General features: G+C 43.4%; 1 protein-coding gene and 1 long non-coding RNA gene across 7 annotated transcripts in view; one reads left to right on the top strand and one right to left on the bottom strand.

Moving 5' to 3' along the window:
* caskin1 (CASK interacting protein 1) overlaps positions 1-26,055 on the bottom strand; it is a 113,708-nt gene that overhangs the window by 7,393 nt on the left and 80,260 nt on the right. Inside the window, exons 11-23 of one of the 6 annotated variants that reach the window (XM_040037289.1) lie at positions 22,163-22,408; positions 17,823-17,927; positions 16,921-17,039; positions 11,300-11,381; positions 10,649-10,758; positions 8,087-8,197; positions 6,411-6,512; positions 6,090-6,228; positions 4,723-4,866; positions 2,909-4,107; positions 2,497-2,802; positions 1,604-2,186; positions 806-1,310 (exon numbers count right to left, since the gene is read on the bottom strand). In XM_040037289.1, coding sequence (XP_039893223.1) covers positions 806-1,310; positions 1,604-2,186; positions 2,497-2,802; positions 2,909-4,107; positions 4,723-4,866; positions 6,090-6,228; positions 6,411-6,512; positions 8,087-8,197; positions 10,649-10,758; positions 11,300-11,381; positions 16,921-17,039; positions 17,823-17,927; positions 22,163-22,408 — 3,751 coding nt within the window. The remainder of the gene's footprint in view (positions 1-805; positions 1,311-1,603; positions 2,187-2,496; positions 2,803-2,908; positions 4,108-4,722; positions 4,867-6,089; positions 6,229-6,410; positions 6,513-8,086; positions 8,198-10,648; positions 10,759-11,299; positions 11,382-16,920; positions 17,040-17,822; positions 17,928-22,162; positions 22,409-26,055) is intronic. The other 5 variants (XM_040037290.1, XM_040037293.1, XM_040037291.1 and 2 more) reach the window with 5 other exon arrangements.
* Positions 681-17,127, top strand: LOC120736918. The gene is made up of 2 exons (XR_005696641.1): positions 681-797; positions 16,841-17,127. It is a non-coding gene; the product is annotated as an uncharacterized LOC120736918 (long non-coding RNA).

Genomic DNA, 26,055 nt, shown 5'->3' with positions numbered 1-26,055 from the left:
GAACTCCATAATTAACCTCAGTGTGTGAAGATATGAGATGATTTAATAGTAAATAAATATAAATATGCTTCCTGGTCCCATCTCTGGATAGTCACGTTTTGGGGGGTTTAATAAATTTGGCCAGATTTCTACAAATCAAATGAGAGCTGATTCATCCATTCAGGGCGGATGGATGCCAGACCAGGTTTCCCTCAGAAGTTTCCTAATTATCCCACACCGTTTTGTTCCCTGACTGCCAAGACTTGCCTGGAGTTACAGTTAGGGCTAGGGTCACTATCGATGATGACCCAGACCTCAGAGGGTTAACAGAGCATGAAGTCTTTTCTCCAACTGTGATACATTAAAAACAAATGGAAATGGAAAAAGAGAGAGCATTGTATTTCAGTATACTGCTAGTGATCCTGTGATCACAGGCGTAGGTACATTTCCACTGAATGGTACCGGATTATATTATTATTATTGTGCAAGAAGATTTCATCTATAGTTGTACTTCAGCTGTTAAGCAACAAATCAAGAATGTTTTGAATGTGATTGTCTGCAAAGGCCTTAAGTGTTTGAATTCTCCGCACAAATCCTCACAACCTATGTTGAGTGGGTGCTAGTTTTCAGTCCCTTAGACTGTGGTCCACTGATCTCACTTGATGAGATTAATCCGTAGCAGACACTTGTAGAGCGTTCATATCATCATCTGCTGAAGGACAATGTTCCAGATGCTTCTGTGTGGCTAACTGTTGTTAACAGCATGACTGTCAGAGAGTGTGTGTGTGTGTGTGTGTGTGTGTGTGTGTGTGTGTGTGGTCCTTACTCTTCCTGTCGTAGTATTTTATCCTCCACGGCTTGCAGAGCAGCAGCCAGCGAAGCGCTTGTTTCCTCCAACTTCTGGTGCACCAATGAATCCACTCCGAACTCTGTTGTCGTGGCGGCTGGCGCCGTGACCCCGCCCCCTGACATCCCGCTGTCCACTGACACCCCCCCGATGGAGGATCGTGGGGGTTTGACAGGTGGAGGGGTTGGGCTGGGAGTGGCAGGAGTCTGAGGTGTCTGTGGTGTGGTGGGTGTCTGTGGCGTGTGGGGACTCTGGGAGGAAGGGCTCGTCGGTTTGGCGTTCGGCGGGCTGGGAGTGTTAGATGGGGGGAAGGAGGGCGGTGAACTGGTCTGTCGGGCCACTGCAGAGTGCTGCTTGGGCGGGGCAGAGGCTGGGGTGGACAGTGCGGGGCCAGTTACAGAGTGGATGAGCTTGGCTGGTTTGGGCGCTGTGGGTGGTGGCGCTGGTTTGGGTGAAACTGGTGGAGGGATCTTCTTTCCTTCCACTACACAGAGAGCAAAGAGAAAGACTGGATCACTGAGCAGCTGAAATACGCTGTTTTCCTTTATAAACACTATCTAAGACTGGCTGATACGGGCCTATGACACTGTTTGAAACCCCTCCAGTACCGATAAGCTTTGACTGACCGGGTAGCATGAAATACTCTTTACTCGTGAAAATACATTTTGTAAAATTATTTTTCAGCTTGCCTTTTCATCACTGTTTTTTTGCTTCAACTACCTGAAGGGCATTTGGAGTTAATATGTACACAAAACACCCAAAATCCACTGTGTTTACCTGGACTTCCAGGTGTCCCCGGGCCTGGTAGGGGTACTCGTTTGTTGGATACAGGCTGCGGTGGGGTCTGAGGTCCTCCCTGTCTCTTTATCTGTGCCACTACAGGCTTTGGGGAGACTGGAGGCTTTGGTTTCCTCACAGGACCACCTTCATTTGCCACTGGAGCTCCTTGGTCCAAGCTGTCCCTGCGAGGAGCAGCAGTCACTTGTGGTTGAGTTTGAGGTTGAGGTTGCGGTTGCTCGATCACTCCAGCATCAGACACTGGGCGGCGTTTCACTGTGGCTGTGCCGTTCTGGTAGGGAACTGGCTGCGTGGTGTTTGGCTGCCCGGTGTTCGCAGGCTCCCCGTTGGCTGTGGCCAGCTCTGCGTAGCCCTCGGGCTCTTTGTCGCGGCTCTTGGGTCGTCGCTTGACGGTGGATGACTCTTGAAGGGTGAAGTCAGAGCCGTTGGTGTGGGGCTTGGAACTGCGGGGTCGTCGTTTTAAGGTCGCCGTGGCTTCAGCATTGGAGATGTCCTCCTGGGCGTAGCTGCTGTCTCCCTGGTGACCCTCGCCGTCACCCTGCAGACATACACAAAATACACACTAACGGAAAATTCATACATTCATGATAAGGGGTCATTTTTGCACAGTCAAAAAACACTGACAAAGATAAATGGATAAGACAAATAAAGCTTACAGAACACAGAAGCTTGACTATGGATTTGCAATACATTAGAGCACATTAGCTTTAGCACATTACATTACATAGATAATGCAAAAGATAGATCGATAGATAGATAGATAGATAGATAGATAGATAGATAGATAGATAGATAGATAGATAGATAGATAGATCGATCGATCGATAGATAGATAGATAGATAGATAGACAAACATATATATTGATAGCTACCTGTCCTTCTCCTTCTCCTCGACCTTGGCGGCGGATGGTCAGACTTCCCTCCTCTGCAAAAGGCAGATTCTCTGAAGAGCTGCCACTACCTCCTGAGCTGGGGTGGGGTGAGGATGGAGGTTGGGGTGAGGAGGAATTAACAGGAGGAGGGGAGGATTCAGGCTGGGTGGAGGGAGAGGGGAAAGTCAAAGGAGTTGGCTGGTCGCGCCTTGCAGCAGCCACAAGCTCACTGACGGGGCCGCTGATGGTCCGTCGTCGGTTTACCACCTCACCATCCAGACCAATGGCATCGCGTGTTTTCCCCACCTGTTGAACGCACAACAACCATATTTCACTTAGTTACAGCATACATATGAATAAACAAACATATATGTAGTGTTATGATAGAGAAATGAAGTTCTGTATACATTACCTGCAAAAAGTTCTTCTGCAATGCCATGCCTTTGGCTCCTCCCCCTATAGAAGACATCTCTAACATGGCGGCAATGCTCCTCACACTGCCAACGCTGCTCGTCTCCACGGCAGCTGTCTCCACGGACACCCCCAGGTCGCTGGCCCGCCGTTGTTGGTAGTAAGGCACATCCAGCATCCCCCCAGTAGTGGTGAGCGTATTCGGCTGTGTGTTGGCATCTGTCAGGTTGGAGTTGGAGGTGGAGATGGCTGAGCTGGAGCGTTTGGGCGGTGGTGGGGGTGGGCCTTTTTTCTTCTGACGGAGAGCAAACGACTGGCTCTGGTTTCGGTTGGCGCCCTTTTCCTGATTGCGTACGGAGTGACTACGGCTGACTCGGTGAGTTACTGTGGCGTATTTCCCTCCTTCCCCTCTCACAGCGGCTGAGCTCTGGCTTACAACGTCAGCTTCTGCTTCTCCTCCACCCCCTCCTCTTCCTCCTGCTCTCTCATCGCACTCGCTATCTGAGACAGCGTATCGGTTGAGCGTGTGAGCGCGTTTATTCTGGACAGACGAGTTCTTTGGTCCTTCTTCCTCTGCTAACTCTGCCTCTGGTGGGAGACAGAGGACTGGGACTTGCTGACTCTCCCTGACCTCCATCGGCTGCATCTGTGGGTGGTGCTGAGGGTGAGGGTGAGCCTGGTGCTGCGGCTGCATTTGAGGTTGCTGCTGCTGGGGCTGAAGCTGACACGGGGCTCCGCGATGGGTTGGAGACTGAGGAGGATGTGAGCGCGGTGACTGAGGTCTTTCCCCCTGGATGAACTGTGGGGACGGCTTGGGCTTGGCCTGTGGGGAAGACGTGCTCTGCACAGATGATGTGGACGAGGAGGAAGAGGTCCTGGTCTTGGTAGGAGTGTGTGGGGGTGTGTAGGGAGGTGCAGGCTGCGAGTGAGAATGAGAGTGACGATGTTTGCCTTGTGAGGATACACTGCCTCGGTGAGAGGACGCGCTTCCCTGGCTGCTCTGCTGCCTCATAGTCCGGGCCTCCTTCTTAGGTGGCCCACCTCCACCTCCTCCTCCGCCTGTAAGCACCTCATCGTGGTCTTTGCTGAGGCTGCGTGTTCGCTGAGCTTTGACCTCCTGAACTGGCTGGGTCATTGCACTCTGTAGCTCAGTGCTCAGCTCGCTGTCCTGGAAGGTGCTCATTTTGGGAGACATGACCTCTGAAGAGAGACAAAGAGAAACTCAGATGAAGATAAATGAAATCTTATCTTTTTGTCTCACAAAAGGTTTATTAAGTAAATGAAACTCAGATGAAATGCTTTACCACTGTCACACAGCAGTTGCTTTCAATCTAGTAGCTTCATTATGGGCTCAGTCAACCTAACCCCCAAACTGCAAACAGCATGAGCTCTACTCAGATTTGGTCAAGTGTCAACAATAAAGATGCTTACTAGACTTTCATTCAGGAAGATGCACTAAATACAGTCTTTAGACAGTTGTATGAATCCACCTAGACAAGTGAAGGGAAGCTTCTGATATTTCCACAGCCATCTGTAAAGTAAGTTAGGTGTCACAGATGTCAACAGATGTGCAAGATAGCCAACCCAACCAGTCTGAAAGCTGTGGTCTGATGGGGGACTTGAGATGGGCTCAAGGACTATCCACTGAGAACAAAGAAGAGTGGACCACCAGTCTATCTGACCAGCAGACGACCAAAGCAACTCTAACATGATTTATTTTTTTACTGGTTTCACAATCAAATGAAACATACAGATAATTCCAATTAAAGATGGAGTTAAAACTGTACAGGCTGAGATTTTCCTGAATGATCTCACCATCTGGGGGAGGACTATCCATCGACATGACTTCCTGCTGCTGCGTAATTGGTGGGGGCTTCTTTCGGAGGGAGCCCCGCCCATCTGAACTGCGCTGCATTTCAGCCAGCCGCTTCACCGCCAGCATTAGCTTTTTCTGGTGGCCTACAGCATTAACAAAGTGGAATTACAGTTTGGCATAACACAGGTAATACAAGTCAAATTCACTGAAAATTTGTTTGTCGTCAGTGCACTTTCCCTTAACTCCTGAACAGGAAAACTAAACCTGACTAACTGAGAAAACTGTAAGGCTACAGAAGCTAGCTTATCTAAAACGCTACAGCTAACATGGTAACACTAACCAGTTTAGCTAGTAAATGTTTTATAGATGGGGAGGTGTGGACAGAGAACTTGTAACTCAGAACTCCCACTCTTTAGATGCTGGGTGTGATATTTTCAGTTTACTATATTTTTTGTAGTCCAAAAAGGTCAGTCTCCTTATAGTTTTTTGGGTTAGGGGGTTCATAGGGGTCAAGATATTGAATAAAGCTCAGGTTTTGAGTGTAGTAAATGACCTTTCTTTGAATTTTAGGGATGCCACAGAACTGTAGAGCTACTTTAGCTTTTATTTCAGTCATGAAATGATTAGCAACAGAAAATTTCTAGCAGCAGCAATCCTCAACCGGCTGCTTTTTTTCAGATATCCTGTCGTAAACCCTTCATGCACCATTCAGCACCCAGAGGCAGAGTGCTAGTATTTTTGGGGGAATAGTTAGCTTCCCTGTAAGAAAATCTAAAAGACGTCTTCATAATTCATCATTAACATATACTTCATGGCTTGGGTTTGTGCTCTGACATGCACTGTCAACTGTACGACCTTATATAGACAGGTGTGAGACAAATCATGTCCAATCAACTGAATTTAGTACAGATGGAGTCCAATCAAGTTCATCGTCTGACAGATGATCAGTGGAAGAAGGACACACCTGATCTCAATTTTGAGTGTCAACTTTTTTCACTCATTATGGTGTATATGTAGAATTTTGAGATGAAAAATTAACTTAATTCATTTTGGAGTCTGTAACACGTCATTATGTGGAACAAGTGAAGCCCTGAGAATACTTTCCAAACTCTCTGCATATGCTTATATACGTATTCTGGTTTTAAGTCTGCATTCTAATCACTTCACTCATTTATTTTTGAGTTTACTGGTTACTTTCATCTCTATTAAGTGCACCTAACATACATAAAGCTATGCTCAAATGTGAATGTTGGCCACATTATACACCACATGCAGAGTCTTGTGATTAGTAGGGGATACTGTAGCTTAACTTTCATGTTTCACAGTGGAAAAACAAAACAAGCACTGCATTGTTTGTTTGTCGTACCCAGTTTGGTGATGCCTATTTCCTGCAGGTCTTCCCAAGTGATGTCCGTGATGAAGTCGATGTTCTCGTAACCGTTCTGCACTAACATCTGGTGGTACTGGCTTAGACCAATAGAAGATAGCCATTCTCCTAGGCTAGCCTGTAGGAATGCCAGAAATAAGAGCGCTGAGCAGGCAGTAGCTTGCAGCTTCCCATGGTAGCTCAGAATATTAGCCCACAGGACACTTTGTGACATGATCAACCAATCAAAGTTTTGGCATAGCAATGACATACAAGCATCTATTTGACTGGTTTAAAAAGTCTGTGTGTGTGTGTACTCACAGGTTTATGCTCAGGCAGCCACTCTGTAACACTTAGCTTGTTAATCTCTGATGTTATCTTCTTTCTGTGACCTGGTTTAGTTATTCCAATAGCGGTCAGATCCTACACACACACAAACATGTAAGTAAGAAGCTGTAAGTATATGTTCAGGCATTTTTATTCCACAAAGTACAAGAAAATCTCCCCAAGTGCCCATCACTCTCTGTCGTTCTCTCTCTGTCTTCCACACACACACACACACTCAGAAGAAAATTTGCAACACAAGAGATGGCGTGATATCTGATGAAGGCTTCTGTCGGCTAAAGGGAGAAGAGCGCGGATGTGTCAAACCCATAAGAAAAGCATGGCAAACAAAAGCAAATGTCTGCAGTGAAAGGAGGCGGCCAAAATTAAAAAAACAGGCTGAATCTGGTACGCAGACATGACCGCACTTTGATATAAAGAAGACAGAAATATCACAGAGCGCTGCACGGCACAAGTGCTACATTTGACTTCAGTGCAACTCACTGGAAGTTGTTATGGACACCCGAGAACACACTTTTATACAACAGCCGCCACATACACTTGGCTGCATAAATCATTTTGTGGGACGAACCAGGAGACGAGGCCTCCGCTCAGTGACACATCTCTGATGAGAAAAGCCCTTTAAGCCATCGCTAATCTGAGTCCCTTCAGCATGCACAAAGTGTGCATATATACACAAGTAATTTATGAATGCTATAAATTATTTGTTTTTAAGTGTGGCAGGGCCAGGATTGTTCCTCAAAGCTAGCAGCAGCAGGAGCAGTGTTGGAGGGGAGGTGAAGGGTCACAAAGTCGAACAGAAGTTCACTGAGTTGGTTTTTGAATGTGTTAAATTTCTCTGCGTTCAACCGGCAGCTTAAAATGGAAACAACAAACACGTAAAAATACTATAGGTATCATCACAGGAGGATTTTTGTCTTTTATGGACTTTGTTTTAAGATCTTGATGCTAACATTTAAACCAGAGCTTATTTTTAATTCATATTTAGGCAGAATTCTGAAGACAATATTTAAACACGAAAACATCAAATAATAATTTCCCCATACTGCAACTCTTTATTTGACATTCTCTTCTGAGTAAAAAGGAACTACTTTTAAAGGTCCACACATTAAGTACGACACACAACTTGCATTAAGTGACCACTAGGGTGTACCAAGAGCCACAGTACGCAGTAACATACAGTCGTCTTGTACTGGTTATTTTCTGTTTAACATTTTGCAAAAATAGGGATACAAACAGCAAGATGACTCGTGTCTCATTATCTTCATGGCCATTTTATGACCTTTCTTCAGACTTGAGCCGATGGCAAAGGTTGTAATACTGTGGGGCTGGTGAGAGCCCAGAGACTCAACAGTACGCGAAGGGGTTCACACATTTAAACCTTTTCTGGAGTCAGAGGGGGAAGGCAATACATGATCAAGGGGGGAGGAAAGTGAACGTAGGCAGGTGTGGCACGAGGCAGGAAAGGGCAGGTGGTTGGTTGGTTTAATTGTGCTCACTTGCGATTTTGTTTTGTAAAATAAATTATTTACATGCATATTGAAAACATCAAGGACAACACAAATCAAAGTCGTGCAGACTTGTTCTCATTGTGGTCCTTGGAGGTGCCTGCGACCTCTCTGGGAGTCAGGGTCAGGGTTTAGTTGCCTTACCTCCGGGGTCATTCGGCTAATGGTGGGCAAGTCATACCCAGCGCCCAGGAAGTTTGGAGCGTAGACCTGCAGCTGAAAGTCGCTCAGCCATTGGACAACGGCCTCTGAGCTCTACGGGAGAGAAGACAGGGGGCATGCGGTCACTGGCTCCATGTGTTTCTTCGACAGCCATTTTTTTTTCTCAGCAGGGCCAAGTAGGGCAAAAGAGGGGCTACATTTTAATGACCATGTCTTGTCATCTTTAGGGTGGTCCTAAGCTAATTCTTACACATTAATGGATGATTCAGCGGTATTATAAGCTGGCTGGCTACTGAAATAGCCCTGGACAGCCTCCCTTGGTCCTGCAGTGAAAACCAGGCTAAGGTTAGGAAGGGAAAACGTCCAGTCGACAGAATCTCAGCTACTACAGAAGGTCAGATTAGCAACAACAGGCTAATCTGTATCTTACACTTTACAGCTGGAAAGCAGAGAAAACACATAGTGTCTACTGTTTGTTTTGCACAGTGCTGCAAAAAAGGCAACGCCAGAAAATGCTGCTCTTAATTAGAAGCATGCACATTCGCTTTCGCACACTTCCCCTTTGCAGATACTTTCACACTTCTAACCCCGACTTTCTGACTGATTGCATGTTAACTCAAAACCTTAAAAATTCACATTATAAGTTCAGCTTTCTGTCCATGTTTTATCTCTGATTGGCGTCTGTTAGACTGGCAGATGTTAGCTAACCAGGATGCGACATGAAAAGTGGGAAGCCACTGAGGCCTGGAAATCCTGGGTCTGGGATGTAGCTTAGCATGCTAAACAACAGTCAGACTAGCAAATATTTCCCTCCTGTTTTACAGTCCAACAATACCACAGGGTCAAAGACAGGCCTCTTACTGTTAAATGTAACTTTAAGCTAATCTTTGACTTCTTACGATTGCTACTGGAGTAAGCAAGTGTTATTGCTTTTGAAATAACTAAAAAAATTCTAAGTGATTTTGATACTTTATACAGATTTTAAGAAACCAATTAGTTACTGGCTTTAAAGAACTTCATTAAGTTTGATTAAATGTGTAGCAATGAAAGTTGGACAATGTGGGACAGGTTATCAATGCTGTTGTGTGGTGTGAATATTCCAGGTGATTTGATATTGATCATGTAGGACAACTACAGGACACAGTTTTCTGCCTCGATAAGTCCAACATTCAGAAATGAAAAGTTTGTTTATATGGTGTTATGATATGTCTGCCCTCTATCTGTCACAGTTATCATATTCATCAGTATGGCTGTACGCACAAGTCAGCACGTCTCTTTTTGAGGCACCTATTTCTCACGAGGCTCATGTGTTGGCTTTTATAAACTGGACCCAATCAAGACTGAACACCGTATCAATATATGGGGTGAGCGTCGAAGGAATAAAAATGCTGTGCAGTCCCAGGTAAATTTGTTGCTTGGTGACCTTCATTATGACCCAGACCTTTATTATGATGGAGTATGGTTAAAGTAGTGTCCTGCTGTGTGACAGCAGATGGAAAAGCAATCGGCCTAACTGGAAAACCACTGCTTGACTTCTTCCCACTCACACGCTGCTTTTCTTTAAACTCCCACATCCCTCCTGTCACTCTTGTTTTTCTCCATTCTTTCAGGCTCTTTCTCTCTTTCCCCGTGTCCCTCCTGCTTCCTCAAAGTCCCTCAAGAACCACCGGCGTTCTTCCCATCGTTCTTCCCATCGTTCTTCCCATCGTTCTTCCACGTTACCTGTCTAGGGAAGTATTGTGAAGCTGGGTGCAGAGGAATCGGGACTCTAGCTAACAGATGGTCAGTAGAACATGGCTTACATGCTAGTGTGTGCACACATATACTGCAGGCAAGCGATGCACACTACCACCATGACCACCTGCTATTTAAATATGCTCACTGTTTTGTTTTTGGTTTTGTTTTGAACATGAAACGATTGTACAATGACACGTGAAGTCAAACACATGGGCAAACATGCACACATACACTGTACAGTAAATGACAATTTATTGCACATGGTGCAAGCTCAGATTTCACACTTTTAGTGCTAAGTCCACCCACGTTATGCACACTGCTGGGCCCCTGCCAGCACACACACACAACACACACCCGCCAATATCTAACTAGGATGTCCTTCCCTGAGGTGCACTATCAGATGTTTTTCCAGCAGAGTAAGAAAATACAGCAATGGAAGAAGAGAAGCTGCAACTAAAAGGGGCGAATAACAATGGCCAGCAGGTAAAAGATAAGAGAAATGCAGGATTTTCTCACACGCACACACGATTCCTCGTTCACGTTCATACAGGATCCACTCTCACACTCACCGTGTCGTGGCTGCATCCGAAAACTCGCAGCACGGACGAAGCCAGCTGCGAGAGAAACCGATGGGACATCTTGGTGTGTGTGTGTGTGTGTGTGTGTACAAGTGTGAGAGCGAGTGTTGTGGTTGTGGTGACTGAGAAGCTACGTTCTTATCATCCTGCAGTTAGATGCTGATGGTGGCGACTGCCTGTATGTGTTTGCATGAAAGGCAGAATCTGTAGGGATTTGGGACTGTCCTACCTTCCCCTCGCATGGACCCTCCCCCTTCCTGGTTGCCGTGGCATCATAAGGCGGCGCTTCGTGGAGTGGACAGCCTGATTGGCTCGACGTCCGAGAGGAGCTGGCAGAGCCTGTGAGGAGAAATATTGTTGGGCAGTCACAAATTGTCGTCCTATGCTTGCATACTTGGATCGATCAACAGGTCAGTTTATCGCTTGCTATCTGACCTCGAATCTCCTCCTTTAACTGCCTTGTGATCGGTCGTCTTCATTGTTTTGATGCTCAACCAACAGAATTCCTGGTTCCCAACATACAGCAAACCTTTTTTTAACCAATCACACCCTTCTACACTCCCTCCTACATCCCCTGCCTTGGCCATCTGTCTACCAAACAAGCCAAGATCTTTTTGTGTGTGAAAGCAAATGATGACATTTTCTAAAAGACCTGTGGATTAAGACTCATCCCACTCTCTTGCTCCCTGGTTCTGCTCTTCTCCTCTTTATTAGAAAGCATTGGCTCTTCTTTCTCTCACCAGCTTCCTGCTGCTTGTGCTTCGGTTTGTGTTATCAAATATTACAGTATGCCTAAAATACTTGGCGGTGAGATTAGTAATAAGCAACAAGAGGAAACGGAGAAAGCCTTCTTTCTTTTCTGGTCACCTGCCTGGCCTACCTGGAGGCTGATCCACAGACTTGGATTGCTCCATCAGATGCTCCTTCGCTTTGGCAGACTGAGACAAGACGGTGGCTAAAAGCTGGAAAAAAACAAGTCCACACAAACACAGCACATTTATGAGACCACACTTTCATACACAGGAGCAGCAACTTCTAACGACTTTCTTTTTACTGCCCTGACGTGGCATTCATTTTTTTCCAACATGCTGAAAATACAGCATATTTTCATCTCGATGCATGCTCAATCATCCCAAAGGTTGATTCTGTTCATCTGGACGTTTTCAGAGGGAGAAATGTTTCGTCACTCATCCAAGTCTTCAGTCTCAGCTGACTGCAGGTTTGCCCAGTCTTAGGCTACGTCCACACTAATACGTTTTCGTTTGAAAACGCATCTTTTTCTCTCAGTTTTGGCCTCCCGTCCACACTGAGACGGCGTTTTCGTTCAAGGATAACGCAGCATTTTGAAAACGCTCTCCAAAGCGGATACGTTTGAAAACGCCGTTTTCGCGTCGCAGTGTGGACAGCGAACCCGGAGCCTTTTCGAGAACGATGACACATTTTAGTCACGTGATGCAGTCATGTGACCAATTAAACTAAGGTAGCGGAGGGCATTATGCAGCTCTGAAGTTTGACAGCCCTATTAAAGATTAATAACAGTTTGTACATGATTCAGAGAGCTTTTCTTTAAATTCTTTCATTCTCACTCGCTTTTGCAACTTTGTAATTTGTGTTACTCGCAGACTCGCAACTCCACCTCATTGTTAGTCCATTTAAAAAAAGCTTTTCCTCGACAGTTTGCCGCGACGTTTCAAAAAGCCGGAAAGTAAATAAGCAGCAGACAGAAATGAGGCAGGTTGAATCTTCTTGCGTTTCACGCATGCTCAGGACTGGAACGTAAGCGTTTTCGGCTGTTTCAATGTGGACGCACAACTCTGTGAAAACGTCTGAAAACGTTAGCGTGGACGCGGAGCGTTTTCAGATGAAAACGTGTAAATAGACTGCAGGGTCGACGAGCTCTTCTGTGTTGTGCCATCCGCTTCGCCAGAGGTTGTTTGGTTTCCCCGATGTATAAATCCTGCCAATCCTCTTGCACTTAACAGCGTACACTATGTTACTCTGTTTGTGTCGGGGGACCCAATTCTTGGGCTGGACCAATTTTTGGCGGAGCTTGTTTTGGGGTTCAAAAGCCACAGAGACCCGGTGTTTAGAAAAAATGCGTCTCAACTGCTCCGATACTCCTGACACGTACGGGATCACTACGGGTTTTCGCTTGGGCAGCGGTTGTCCTTCCCTCCTGGATCAGCTGGAGCTTTCTTTAGGTGATTGGGGAAACCTGCAGTCAGCTGAGACTGAAGACTTGGATGAATGACGAAACATTTCTCCCTCTGAAAACGCTACGTCCACATGAACAGAAGTACAATAGGGCAAGAATAGCTTCATTGCCACACTTCATCTGCCTGTTTGTCTGTTTTCCCACAGACGTCTGTTGGACTGGATGTCTTTTTGCGACCATAGCTATCGCCATCTGGTGGCCTTTCGGTAGAAAGTTTAAGACACTTAATTGGCTTCAGTTTTCCAACATAGAAGCTGCAGCCAAGTTTTAATTTTGTCTACCAGCCATGACCCAGTTAGCCTTGGCCCGCTGATATTAGCTACTTAAGCTAAATATCATTTAGCTAACATTACTGTATCACTACGTTGAGCTAGGAGTTGCGTAGTAGTCCCTTCGATTAACTACTGCTAACTTTCTGATAACCTTAACCCCCTTCTGTCGAACACCTTGCTCCTCTGTACACTTAGCAAACCACAGTGTACGATCTCAAACATGGCACTCTTCATTAGCAAGACTTTACTGTCAGAATTAGCATCATATAGAAAGTAAAGACTATAAATTAGAAAACTGTGCATATCTTACCACAGCTTGCATGGATACATAGTTGGTCAAACCAGTTTTTTAATGTTCTAATGAAAGACATGTTCAGATCAAGCGAAAGGTAATAACATTTCACATTATCATATATTCTTTGTTCCAAACATACTAAAGTTGATGCATCGCGGTAAGAAATCCTTCATTTTTAACCTATTAAGATAACTATTAGGTGAAAACATTTTTTTGTCATGAACCACACAGCTGGAAACGTGGTGGAAAATTCAGTCAGAGCTTCTTTTCTTTTTTATTATAGATATAAAACCATGTGTTGGCTTCCCTGTGCCAACATGGAGGCCGAATTGAATTTATCTGAGGCACATTAAAACATAACAATGGCAGGAGTATGGAAAGGTTATATATAAAGGCAGGGAATAAACTCACTACTGTTACAATAATCACCACAGGCTACACATTACACCAGAACAAATGAGGCTGTAGCAGCAAAACTAAAGTACATGTGAGTATATTTCAGGAATAATGAATTCTACTTTTCATTTGTTAAAGAAAAATGTGGTATAGCTTCTAATAAATGTTACTCCACAGGCCATCAATCCTGGATAAAACATGCTTTTAAAGGGTTTGGTTTCCTGAAATCATGATATCTGATGATAAGTGTCCATTTCATGCTCATATACTCATTCTAAATTATCTACTGTTGCCTTCAGGGGACAGTCACACCTTTGCTGAATATCATATCCTCAGTGAGAAAAAAGTCAGTTGCTTGGGTGCTGTTTCTGCCTTTTATAGATTCAGTACCTACATCATCTCAGTTAGAATTGATCTCTGGAGAAAAGGCTGTCTTTTGGGAAAAAAAACCCTGACATGATGTATGCCGACTGCCACCGCATTAATCACAGTAAAACATCCTTCTGAAACCTGCAGCACTGCAATAAAAATTGGACTTCCAACGAAAGAGAAACGAGATGCAGAGAGAACAGAGACTTTCACCGAGTCTGAGCTACACAAATCTGCTGTGTGGTTCTATTACTGTAGTGCGTTCAAATAACTGACATCCATCTGCATAATCTTTTTATGAGAGAAAAATGTGGGATATAATGTCCATGTGGCATATCGCTGTGCCACTACTTCAATCTTTAACGTCGTGGTATACTTTACTATCAGATGTTTTTTTACTGTTACATCTTATCTATAACAAATAGGAAAATATTAAAAAGAATAATGCATAAAGGCATAGCATAAAAAAGTCAAAGTACAGTTATCCACTCATCTGTTTGCCTACAAACTATTTACATGTGACGTCCTGAACTGTAGCTTCAAACAGCAGAAGAAATAAAAATGACTTTGATGTTGTCCACTCATTGGTAAGACTTGAAATAAACATTCATAAGGAACAAAGGTTATATCTTCTATTCAATTCAATTCTATTCTATTTATGTAGCGCCAAATCACAACAAACGTCGCCTCAAGGCGTTTTATAATGTACAGTAGATACAATATAATAGATCTTCTAAAAGCAGGATTAGTATCATCATGTAAGCCTTCATCAGTGATGATGTACGTGGTGGTAGAGCCAATCCCTGAAGCGTTTGCTGCAGGTTTCCTAGTGTTTCCTAGTATTTTATACTACAGTCACACTAGGATAAACTGTGGTTCGAGACCATGGCACAGAAAAATCACTGGAACCAGTGAACTTGAAGATGTGGACCAGGTCTGCAACCACACAGTCAGTTACTGTGAAGTGACTCTGGTTCATCAAGATGGCGATAAAACAGCAATTAGGTGGAGTCAGTCTGCTTTCAGTGTAAAACTGGTGTCAAGTTTGGATGGTGCAGGGTGGTGGTATCTACAAAATGAGATGCTTTTATATAGCAATATAACCAGAATACAACCAGCTGCAAACCAGGTTTAGACTCAGACTGATGAAAGGTGTTGGCAAAATGTTATTCCTTTACAAAGGTTTGCAAACCTTTGGAGTACCTGGAAGTGAAGCCCGTTCTTACTCCCGACGCGTAATATACCGACGATTTCTCACATCCCGAGGCGTTCCATTGGAAAGGTGACCACCCACGCTCTTATGCTACGCGCCGGGTTGAGCATGAAATCGAATAGGATGACGCTCCTGCGGTAACACACGTTCCAGCCGTGTATTCCAGCCCTGACCCTAATCTTATCCCTAATCCCAACCATAACCTCACCTTAACCTTAGTTAGTGTTTTCCAAAGCGATTTAAGTAAAATAAACGTGCATGTGTAGATTGATTCCAAACAGTTCTCATGTTTCCTCATTTTTCCCAACTCGTAATATAGGAACGTGTTGGGTGGCGTAATATACGCGTAAGTGCAATCAGTTGGACTGCAGCTATTTGGAGACACATTTCCCAGGCGACCTGAACAATGAAAGTACTGGGCGGGACTTGAGAGATTTGCAGACACCAACTAATTGCTGTAACTACAATGCAATCACGAAGCAAGCGCAGATTTTTCCCAGTTGCAGAGGCCGCAGTTTTAACTTTAGTGTGACTGAACCATTATTAGCCCGTTGCCTTAGCACTAAGGAAACCCACATGAATGAAAGTCTCGAAACTTGCTAGCATTACCTAATAACTTAGCACTCTACTAACTTTGAACTTAAAACCTAAACTATAGTCAAAACCAATGGATATTGTCACACTGGCTACATTATACTTTTATAAAATTGTTTTTTTTTAAATTAAATAAACACAAGCCCCCAAAGCCTGTTCAGTTGTCATTTTTGACCTCCAGTAGCCAAGTAACCAGTCATGAGATGTTACAATTTATTGCACAGCCCCAAATATTTCAATTTCAGCTTTTAACTCCCAGCTTGTTACGTTTTACAAACTACGGCTACGTTCACTCTGCAGGTCTTAATGCTCAACTCCGATTTTTTGATCAAATCTGATTTTTTTGTCTGCTTGTTCACACTACAAATAAAATGTGACAGCAAACACGCTCTAGTGTGAACGCTCAAAGCGGCCGCATGCGCAAAAGAAGATGTCACACACAACGCGCTCTGTTTAGACCCAGAGCAAACAGTATTGTCTGACTGATGGCCCTTAATATAAAGACTTCGGACTTTACGTTTCCCAATTTTGCTTTAAGTTATAAAGTTATTTTGTTATTTACAAACTAACTTTATAATTATCATTATTGCTGTTTTAGAGGAGCGCTGCTTCAAAGGATAGCTGCAGGTTTCTGTCAGAATCTGCAGATTATACAGAACAAATAAAATGTTCACGTTTCTCCAACGCTGTCTTCCCAACATCTACACTGGATGGTCAGGAAGCGTTTGCGATGTCTTCTCCGGCGCTGATAATTGGCGTCTGTCTTGTGTCAGTGACGTAAAAGACGGATTTAATGCGACATGACCATCAAACAGCAGTCGCTTTCTAAAACATCAGATATGTATCAGATTCAGCACCACATACGAAAGTGACCCAGATCGGATTTGAAAATATCGGATTTGTGCCGTTCACACTGTCACCATGATGGGATAGATGGTCGCACAGGGTCAGAAAAGTCGGATTTGATGCGCTTTCGCCTGCAGTGTGAACGCAGCCTAAAGGACCATTTCATAATACCTCAGAAAATTTCACTACTTGTTTAAGATCATCCGTTAGGTTTAGTCAAGTGTGTGTGTGTGTGTGTGCGTGTGTGTGTGTGTGTGCGTGTGTGTGTGTGTGCGTGTGTGTGTGCGTGTGTGTAGGGTACCTTAACCCCCTCAGCCTGTGCGTGGAGGATGTGTGCAGCGCTGCCAGCACTCTGCCCACTGCCTGATGACCTCACACTGGTTACACTGCCGGAACTACCGACGCTGCTGCGATCTCCACCTGGAACACACACACACACACACACACACACACACACACACACACACACACAGACGACATACACATACATTCACACACGCATGCAACCGCCCAAACAACACGTATAGATTTTGTTCATACGAATACAAACATGCAACAAGATGGATGCATACAGTCACACACAGACACACACACACAAACACACGCATTGAGTGGTTTAGCTGATATCCAAAGCAGTGTGGTAAGAGGTGTGACTCTCCATTGAAATGCACTGGGCAGCATGTGGTTGGATGCACAGGACGGACAGACAGGGTGACGGACGATTGAGTGACGAACAGAAAAGTGGAATAAAGACACTTTCATACATGTTGCACACACACACGTGCGCACACACCATCTTTTCTCTTGGGTTTTCTCTCAGATTTTTTAGCTTTCTTGATGTCCCCACACAAGCAGTTGGAAAGACACGCACGCACAAAGACTGTAGACCGATGCAGATGGCTGCAGTCCTACACATAAGGCCGCTGACTTCAGCTAAGCTTCGGATGGAAGGATAAGCAGGAGATGGGAGACTGTCAGGAGCAGGTCAAAGAGTACCTGAAAGCCTTCAAACCACATCATCTTGTGGTTCAAACAAACAGATGAGTGGTTTCTGTCTTCCAGACATTTGTACTACTGTAGGCACTTAGAAATGGCAGCGCTGGGTATGAAAAGTTTTTCTGAATGGCGTCAGATACTGTTTGACCCCTGGTCAGACCTTCAGGTTTCAGGGATTGAGGGCTCAGCGCAGCGCGGCTTAGTTACCTGCCACAGGCTTGCGCAGTACCCAGATCTCTTCATTGGAGCCTCCATGGGGCCCGCTGGACGGGGTAGGAGAACTTTGAGGACTTGCCTCTGAGCCGCGACAACCTTCAACACAGAATACCACTGTTAGCCGCTAACTGACTCTAAAGTGACCGAGGAAACTGGTGTTGTTCTGCCACTTAACGCAGTAATACTTCATTTTTCTGTGGAACAGAACTATAGCAATCAGCACTGTGCTTATTTATGCAGCCATGCATTACACTTTTATTTTATAAAAACACTAATAATTGTCTATTTTGCTGCTAAATGTTCCCATTTCATAGGTAGCTGCTAACACCATGTGTCATGAGTCAACGTATGGTAGCTTTGTATTCAATTACAAGGTCCACAGAACAAGTGGGACTAACAGTAACTGTCCACATGTTCACCACTATAAGTACCAGCTCACTTTAATGTCAGATCAAAATCCTTACAGGCTTTATATACTATAATAAATATATCCTTGGGTGCTAGTATAGCTAACCAGGTTATGTGTCATAAGACTAACAGATTAACAATAATACTGCAGGGCTTACGTCTGCTCTTTCTTTTTATATGTTTGTGATATTTAGCATTCAAATTTGACCTCAGAGTGGATTTAATATGAGGTTAGCACACAGGTCTGCACTTAATACTGCAGCTATCAATACTACGTATGTGTACTGTACTATGTAACAAGTTCATATGATATATATATTTATATATATTATATGTATAAGTTTGTATAAAATACATGAGATTATATCTGCTCCTTAAATATACTTTAAACCAAGTGCAGGCCGTGGTAACGGCTGACGTTTGCAGATTACTGAGGTTCCCAGATTAGGCTTAACGCCTCCCAGTGGCCTCACATTTTCTCATGTTAGTCCTAAAACGCTTCAGACGACAGCATCTTGAATCACAACCTGCCTTGATCCATAAAAAAAGTTGCAATGGATAAATGTACACTGTCGTCTGGAGTATGTTCATATTCATATTCGTCCTATTCTCAGAACAGCAAGGATAAAGTGGAGTTAATTAAGTTAACTCTAAAGTAATTCTTGAAAAAGACAGGAAGTAAGTCCAGTAGGAGAGAGGAGCAATAAAGGAAAGGTTTCAAACTCACACACATTCTCTCTCTCTCTCACACACAGAAAAAAACACAGCATATATATATAGATATATGAAAACATTTATATACCAATAGTACATAAATAAATCCACAACATGAAAATCTGTGTATATACACATATATGCCATAATGTACATACACATACATATATAATGCATCCAAAAATATGTGATTATATATGTTGGGCTTTTCAGAATGGGGCTGCTGTAGTGCATTTGGAGAGTATTATAAATAAACCATTATAACCATCTTAATAAGGGCTGGATAATGGTTTACATGTGTGACCAACAGTGCTGCAGAGAAACTGAGCTGCGATGCTCCTTGTGGACATTTTGCATCCCTCAGAGTGACCTTGGGAACGTTATTGACCAGTCTGTTTCCACATCCTTTCATAGAGCCCGATATTCCAGCTGCTTGTGAAATGTGCCGTCTTTGAACCATCGAGGCTCAGAGAAAACATGCTGAGCTGACACAGTTGTGATGAAGAAAGGAAGGACTCGTTTTCCTCGAGGTAACAGAATGGTCTCCCATTCACAGAGCCGTTTACAATCAGTGAAAAACTTACCTGCACAGCACTGACGGGGACATTTTCTAGCAATGTATTTGGGTCTCTTATGCAACACTTGACATTTTATACCTTGTAAGTTACCAACTTTTACATAGTCTTTTTTTCTCCCCCCTAATATCTCATGTTCAACAATCAAAGAAGTTAAAATTTGTATTATTCAGGAAGCAGTTTCTCACTGAATAGCTAGAAAATGTCCCCGTTTGCTAAAGAGAAACGCCAAAAGTATTACAAACACAAAGCTGTCAAACTAAAACTCCTCCCAATATGAAAAGAAAAACACCTTTACTGTATGTTTCTTTCAATCATAACAATTTCTGACTCTCCAAACCCTTCAACACATGTACAGACCTAAGAGTTTATTGAAGTAATTCACCAGCTCACTCACACAAACACACACTCACATCCAGTGAGGGTAAGTGAACAAGGTGGGTAAAAGTGATGCTAAAATGAACAGACGTGAAACGGCACGCAGGACGAGGACAGAACAGAAAACACTCTGGCTTGTTCAGGAGAGGGCTTCGAGTGGAGCGTGTCGGGATAAGGAGCAGGGCTGCCCTGGTGGCTGGGACGATGGTGAAATTCAGGGAAGGAGGGAAGAACAAAAGGAAACGGAAACGGGGGGAAAAGAACTGTAAAAACCAAAAACTACAAATCAAGACAACTAAAGCACAAACCAACTCAGGAGAACAGAGGTTTGTCACAAAATGAGGCGCCTACCCAGCCTATTTGACACCTAACTTCTCTTATTAGCAAAGACGCTGAAAGCATTTTTTAAAAATGTGGCGCTGCTGTTCAGTTGCACCACTTTAACAGCATCGACTGCTTGTCTGTCTTCTGCTCGTCTGTTGGGCTGTTTTTACTGAAAAGGTCTGAATACAACCAAATAACGTAAAATAGTTTTCTGCAAAATGAATCAGTAATTTAACTCTAACTCTAACCCTACGCACTGAGAGTACGTCATGTCTGATTGTTCTTTTAAGTCCTGGCATTTCAAGGGATGAAGATAACAGTCCTTCTAACTGACACGTATTTACATCAGTCCCATCAATGACTGTTTTGCTTAAATATAGGGTCAACCTCAGAGGACGAGTTCTTGCCCCAAGTGGAAGAGTTTAAGTATCTCTGGATTTTGTTCACGTGTGACGGGAGAAAGGAGCGAGAGATCGACAGATGGATGTGGATGCTGTAGCTGTCTGTGGTGGTGAAGAGAGAGCTGAGTGTAAAAGCAAAGCAATTTACCGGCTGATCTACGTCTCTACCCTCACCTATGGCCACGAGCTGTGGGTAGTGACCGAAAGAACGAGACTGCAGATACAAGCGGCAGAAATGGGCTTCCCCTGAAGGGTGGCTGGCCTCTCCCTTGGAGATAGGGTGAGAAGTTCGGCCATCCGGGAGGGGCTCAGAGTAGAGCCGCTGCTCCTCCACATCGAAAGGAGCCAGCTGAGGTGGTTTGAGCATCTGACAAGGATGCCTCCTGGGCGCCTCCTGGGTGAGGTGTTCCAGGCCTGTCCCACCAGGAGGAGGCCCCGAGGCAGACCCAGGAGGCGCTTTGGTTACCAGCAAGTTGTCTTGGTTAGGCTATTTTTTGTTTAGCCAAACGTTACATTGGCAACCTTTCAGAAACTAGAAGCTGGTACCTTTCAAATCAAGTCTTGCATATTCACTTTATTATTATTATGTTATATTATGCATTTTTCTCCTAAACACTGTTCGATTCCCTAACCTGAATCCCACCCACTACCCCAGATGAGCTGCCAGAGGTTAACCCTAACCCTGTCCTGTATTTAGGAGAAAGGCGAAATGGTCTCTTATAGGGAAAATAAATGTGCATAGGTTTTCTCATGTGTCAGTTTGACTATTTTCTTTTTTTCCTGACTGATAATAAAAATAAAAGTCAACTTCTCATACTGGTTAGGATTAGTGTTGGGACTAGGGTTAGAACTGACCACAGAGTAACCCTCTTAATGTATATTAAAGCAATTTGAATGTAATGAGGGAATAGATTTCATGGATAATAATGGAAAATAACACAGAAAAAACAATATACATCTGAGTTTTATCACCTAACCCACTTGAAATGACTGTTATGTATGCTGGAGATTAAAAAAGACAAACCCTATCTAAACTTTTATGGTTCTTATTTAATAATCTTTTTTGTTACATATAATGTCATTCCTGTAACTGTATGTATTGCATATTTTTTGTGCAATGGTCTGCAACTATTTCCCTGCACGGTTTGATCTCTGTCCACAGAGCCAACTGAAATAATAACACCAGAAATATCAGGAGGTCTAAACTCTTCTTCCCCAAAGCGGATTCTGGATCTCAGTAATGGAAATGACAACAGCAACAATTGAAAAACAAAAGTTAGACAGTATGAGCAACACATAAAACTACATGGATAATGATTTAATAACAGAAAACTTTAATGGATTCCTTCGTAACAGGAAAAATGCCAATTTGAATCTTACATAGCCGATCAGATTTTTTTAAACTTGCAATTAGTTCATAAAACATAAGGAAAGCATCCCTTAAAGCTTTCATAATAATAAACATAATAATAAACATAATAATAATGATAATAATAATAACAATAATAATAATGAGAAAGGGGCCGTGTACCTGGGGCAGCAGGTGTGTCTCCCTGTGGGCTTGTCACGGGTGACCTGTTATAGCCAAAGGAAGTGAAAAGTGGAAGCAGTGGCTGATGGGAATGTGGTGGAGGAGGAGGCGGTGGAGGCAGGATATGGATCTGATGGAACGTGGTGTCGTTGCCGTTGACTACTGCGTTGGCAGGGGCAACCGTCGCCGGGGCAACCAGCGGTATCTTTTGAAACTGTTGAGTGCAAATGACTGTGCTGGCCAAACCTAGATAACACCCACCGTGACGACACACGGAAAACACACACACAACCAGCCAACAGTGAGCCACCACCACGTGACAAACAAACGACAAGACAGAGAATTACATGTAAGAAAAAAGGGAAGAAAAAAAAGGAAAATTAAAAACAAGGACTGAAGTTAGAACTCAAACCAAGAGGAAGAGGGGAATGAAGGACAAAGCTGATGTAGTAGATGCAGTGAATGACAAACAGCAGTGAGCATCAGTGGAATGAAATGAACGGAGCGCTGCCGTGAAAGTGGAAATGGGCTGAGGGACTGATAATAAACTTGCACTTGAATCAAGCAGTGGTACTGTGCAAAACAGCAAATATGTTCTGTTGCATGTTATTAGCTACAAGTGTTACTTCTACGTAACATGTAGGTCTTTCACTCACATGTGCCTGTTTTACTAAACGTTGGAGGTAGAGACCTGCCTCAGCACAGAGGAGCAAATTAATATAAATATCTTGTTTGTATCAACCATTGTGGAGAGGCTGTATAGCATCTTACGACAGCAGCTGCATACTTTTGTTGGAATAGCATTTTATTTTTCATGTTAACATAATAACAACTTTTAGAATATGGAAAGAAGACGTTCTGAACCAGAGATAGCACTTCAGTAATGAAGCTAGCTGAACACATGCTAACCTGATGCTAACCTGATGCGATGTTAGGACTGTCTCTCTCTAGTGTGCGAGCTAACAACATAATTGGCCATTCAATATATTTTATTCCTTGCAGGTGCATACTTAAAATGTATTTCACTTTTGTTGTATTAGTATTTTGTGTATTATTTTCACTTTAAATTTGCTACTTTGTTGCAAGTCATTAGCCAGTTGTAACCAAACAATAAAATGTAGCATTGATGACTCCTAGCTTTAGTACCGGCTGGATAAGTAGCCACCCTTTGCTTTGTTGACAGCGCTGCGAACCCTTGGCCTTCTGTCACTGACCTTCATGGTGTAGTCACCTGAAATGGTTTTCACTTCACAGGTGTGCCTTGTCAGAGTTTATTTGTGGAGTTTCTTGCCTTCTTAATGAGGCTGGGACCATCAGTTGTGTTGCACAGAGGTCAGGTTGGTACGCAGCTGAGAGCCCTATTTGACAACTGTTAGAATTCATATTATGGCAAGAACCAATCAGCTAAGTAAAGAGAAACGACAGTCCATTACTTTAAGAACTGAAGGTCAGTCAGTCCATAACATTGCTCAAACTTTGAACGTGTCCCCAAGTGCAGCAGCAAAAACCATCAAGCGCTACAATGAAACTGGTTCACATGAAGACATGAAAGGAAGTCCAAGAGTCGCCTCTGCTGCTGTGGATAAACTCATCCAAGCCACCAGCCGCAGGAATCACAAGTTAACAGCGCCTCAGATCAGAGCCCAGATGAATGCCACACAGAGCTCCAGTAGCAGACACATCTCTACATGTTCAGAGGAGACTGTGTGAATCAGACCTTTATGGTCAAATAGCTGCTAAGAAACCACGACTAAGGAAAAGCAACAAGAAGAAGAGATTTGTTTGGGCACAAGAAACACAAGGAATGGACATTAGACCATCTGTGCTTTGGTCTGATGAGTCCAAATTAGAGATCTTTGGTTCCACCTGCTGTGTCTTTGTGCGATGCAGAAAAGCTGAACGGAGGATGGAGGTGTGGTGTACCATTCCATCTGGGTTGCATTTAGTTGGACCATCGTTTATTTTTCACAAGGACATTGACCCCAAACACACCTCCAGTGCTGTTTGACCAAAAAGGAGAGTAATGGAGTGCTAGCCAGATGCCCTGGCCTCCACAGTCACCTGACCTAAAACCAGTGGAGATGGTTTGGAATGAGATGGACCTCAGAGTGAAGGCAAAAGAGCCATCGAGTGCTCAGCATCTCTGGGAACTCCTTCAAGAATGTTGCAAAACCATTTCAGGTCACGACTTTGTAAAGCTCATTGAGAGAAGGCCAAGAGTGTGCAAAGCAGTAATCAAAGCAAAGAGTGGCTACTTTGAAGAATCTAAAATATAAAGCACGTTTTGAGTTATTTTACACTTTTGTGTTTAATTCCAAATGTGTTCATTGGTAGTTTTGATGCCTTCCACATTTTACTGAAGTCTATAATTCTATATAATGTATGGCTAGTAGTAGCAGCAGCACAACAACGCTGACTTAACAAACCTGCAAAACATTTATAGCTAATATATCTATAATATTTATAACTAGATAATTGCCTAGACACTCTTTCACAAGCTAGCTGCTAAAGTTTGTTCTGTTTTTGTGATTGGTCACTCTACACTGAAACTAAACGTTTAAATGCACGAGCGTTATTACAACATTTAGGACAAATTATGAACGGTTGTCTCTGAAAGGTTTTGCTGCTGCTTCCCTGTTAGCGGGAATAAAAGAGCAGATGAGAGCAATATAACATGGAGAGGGGACTGACTGAGAGAAAAGAATAATTAAAAATTGATGAAAAACAGCTGAGTAAATGAAACTTCCTGTTAGAACAGCTGCTGCTGATGCTGCACAGTGTGTATCTGTGTATGCGCGGATGAGCGGTAGCAGTGATTAGTCAGTCTGGCTCTGCAAGCCAAGTGGGAGCACTCCAGCTGTTTCTGCACTGCATACAGCTGCCGTATACAGTATAAGGCGGCGTACAGCTGCTGCATGATTTAGTGTATGAAAGGATGGGTGATGCCACAATAGTGCCGAGGTGGTAATGCAGTGTGCAAAGGTAATCAGAGGAGGACGTGATGAGCATGAACAGACAACAGGTAACGGCTGTCAGTGGTGAGCAACAATTAGAGAGACACTCATACAGACTAAGACAAGAAGACATATACTGGTAAACAGCACTACCAGACCTATAGGGACCAACACGACAAACAATTAAAAACATCTGAGCCTCTCTGTGGCTGCTCAGTCACACCGAGATGACAGGATGGGTCTGAATATGTTGTGTACGTTTCATCCAGGTGAATAAAAGCTGATTAAGATGGAGGGGCGCACCAAGCAATGAAAGTTTACATGCTAAACAAATAAATGTTTGATACTTTGGGGGAATGTCTATTCATGCAGAGGGTTAGAAGACAACAGCCAGTAGTTTCATCTTAAACCCTGAAAAAAGGTTTAAACTAAAACATGTTTATACTTTTTTATAAAATCAGATCTAACGTGCTAAATGTTAAGCTTTAAAGGTGCTATTAGGGAGATTTTCTTACCTCTGATCAAAGCCAGGCTAGCTGTTTTCAGTCTTGCTAAAGTTAAGCTAATCGGCATACAAATACGACATGTTGTCAGTTTTCTCACCTAATGCTACTTTTATAGCATTTGGTGAGAAACAACAGGGTAACTACTTATATAAAATACATAAGCACACATTTCTGAGCTCCATTAAGCCACTTGTGCTAAGCTAAGCTAAGCTATCTGCATGCTAGGAGCAGCAGCTTAATATTATCGTTTCCCATGTAAAGGCAGACATTTTTATGTCAATTAGTCCTTTCATGTACGCAACTAAAAGTACATAAATGTTTAGCTTTGGTTTTATTTATATTTTCCTGTCAACATTAAGAGGTGAGGGTAAGCTGCAACCACAGACATGTAAAACATGGACGTAGCTTTTGGGCTGGAAAGATTCGGTGCAAA

The sequence above is a fragment of the Simochromis diagramma genome, unplaced genomic scaffold, assembly GCF_900408965.1.
Source record: "Simochromis diagramma unplaced genomic scaffold, fSimDia1.1 OVJJ01000516.1, whole genome shotgun sequence".
Lineage (NCBI taxonomy): Eukaryota > Metazoa > Chordata > Actinopteri > Cichliformes > Cichlidae > Simochromis > Simochromis diagramma.
This window is presented reverse-complemented; position numbering and strand designations above follow the sequence as displayed.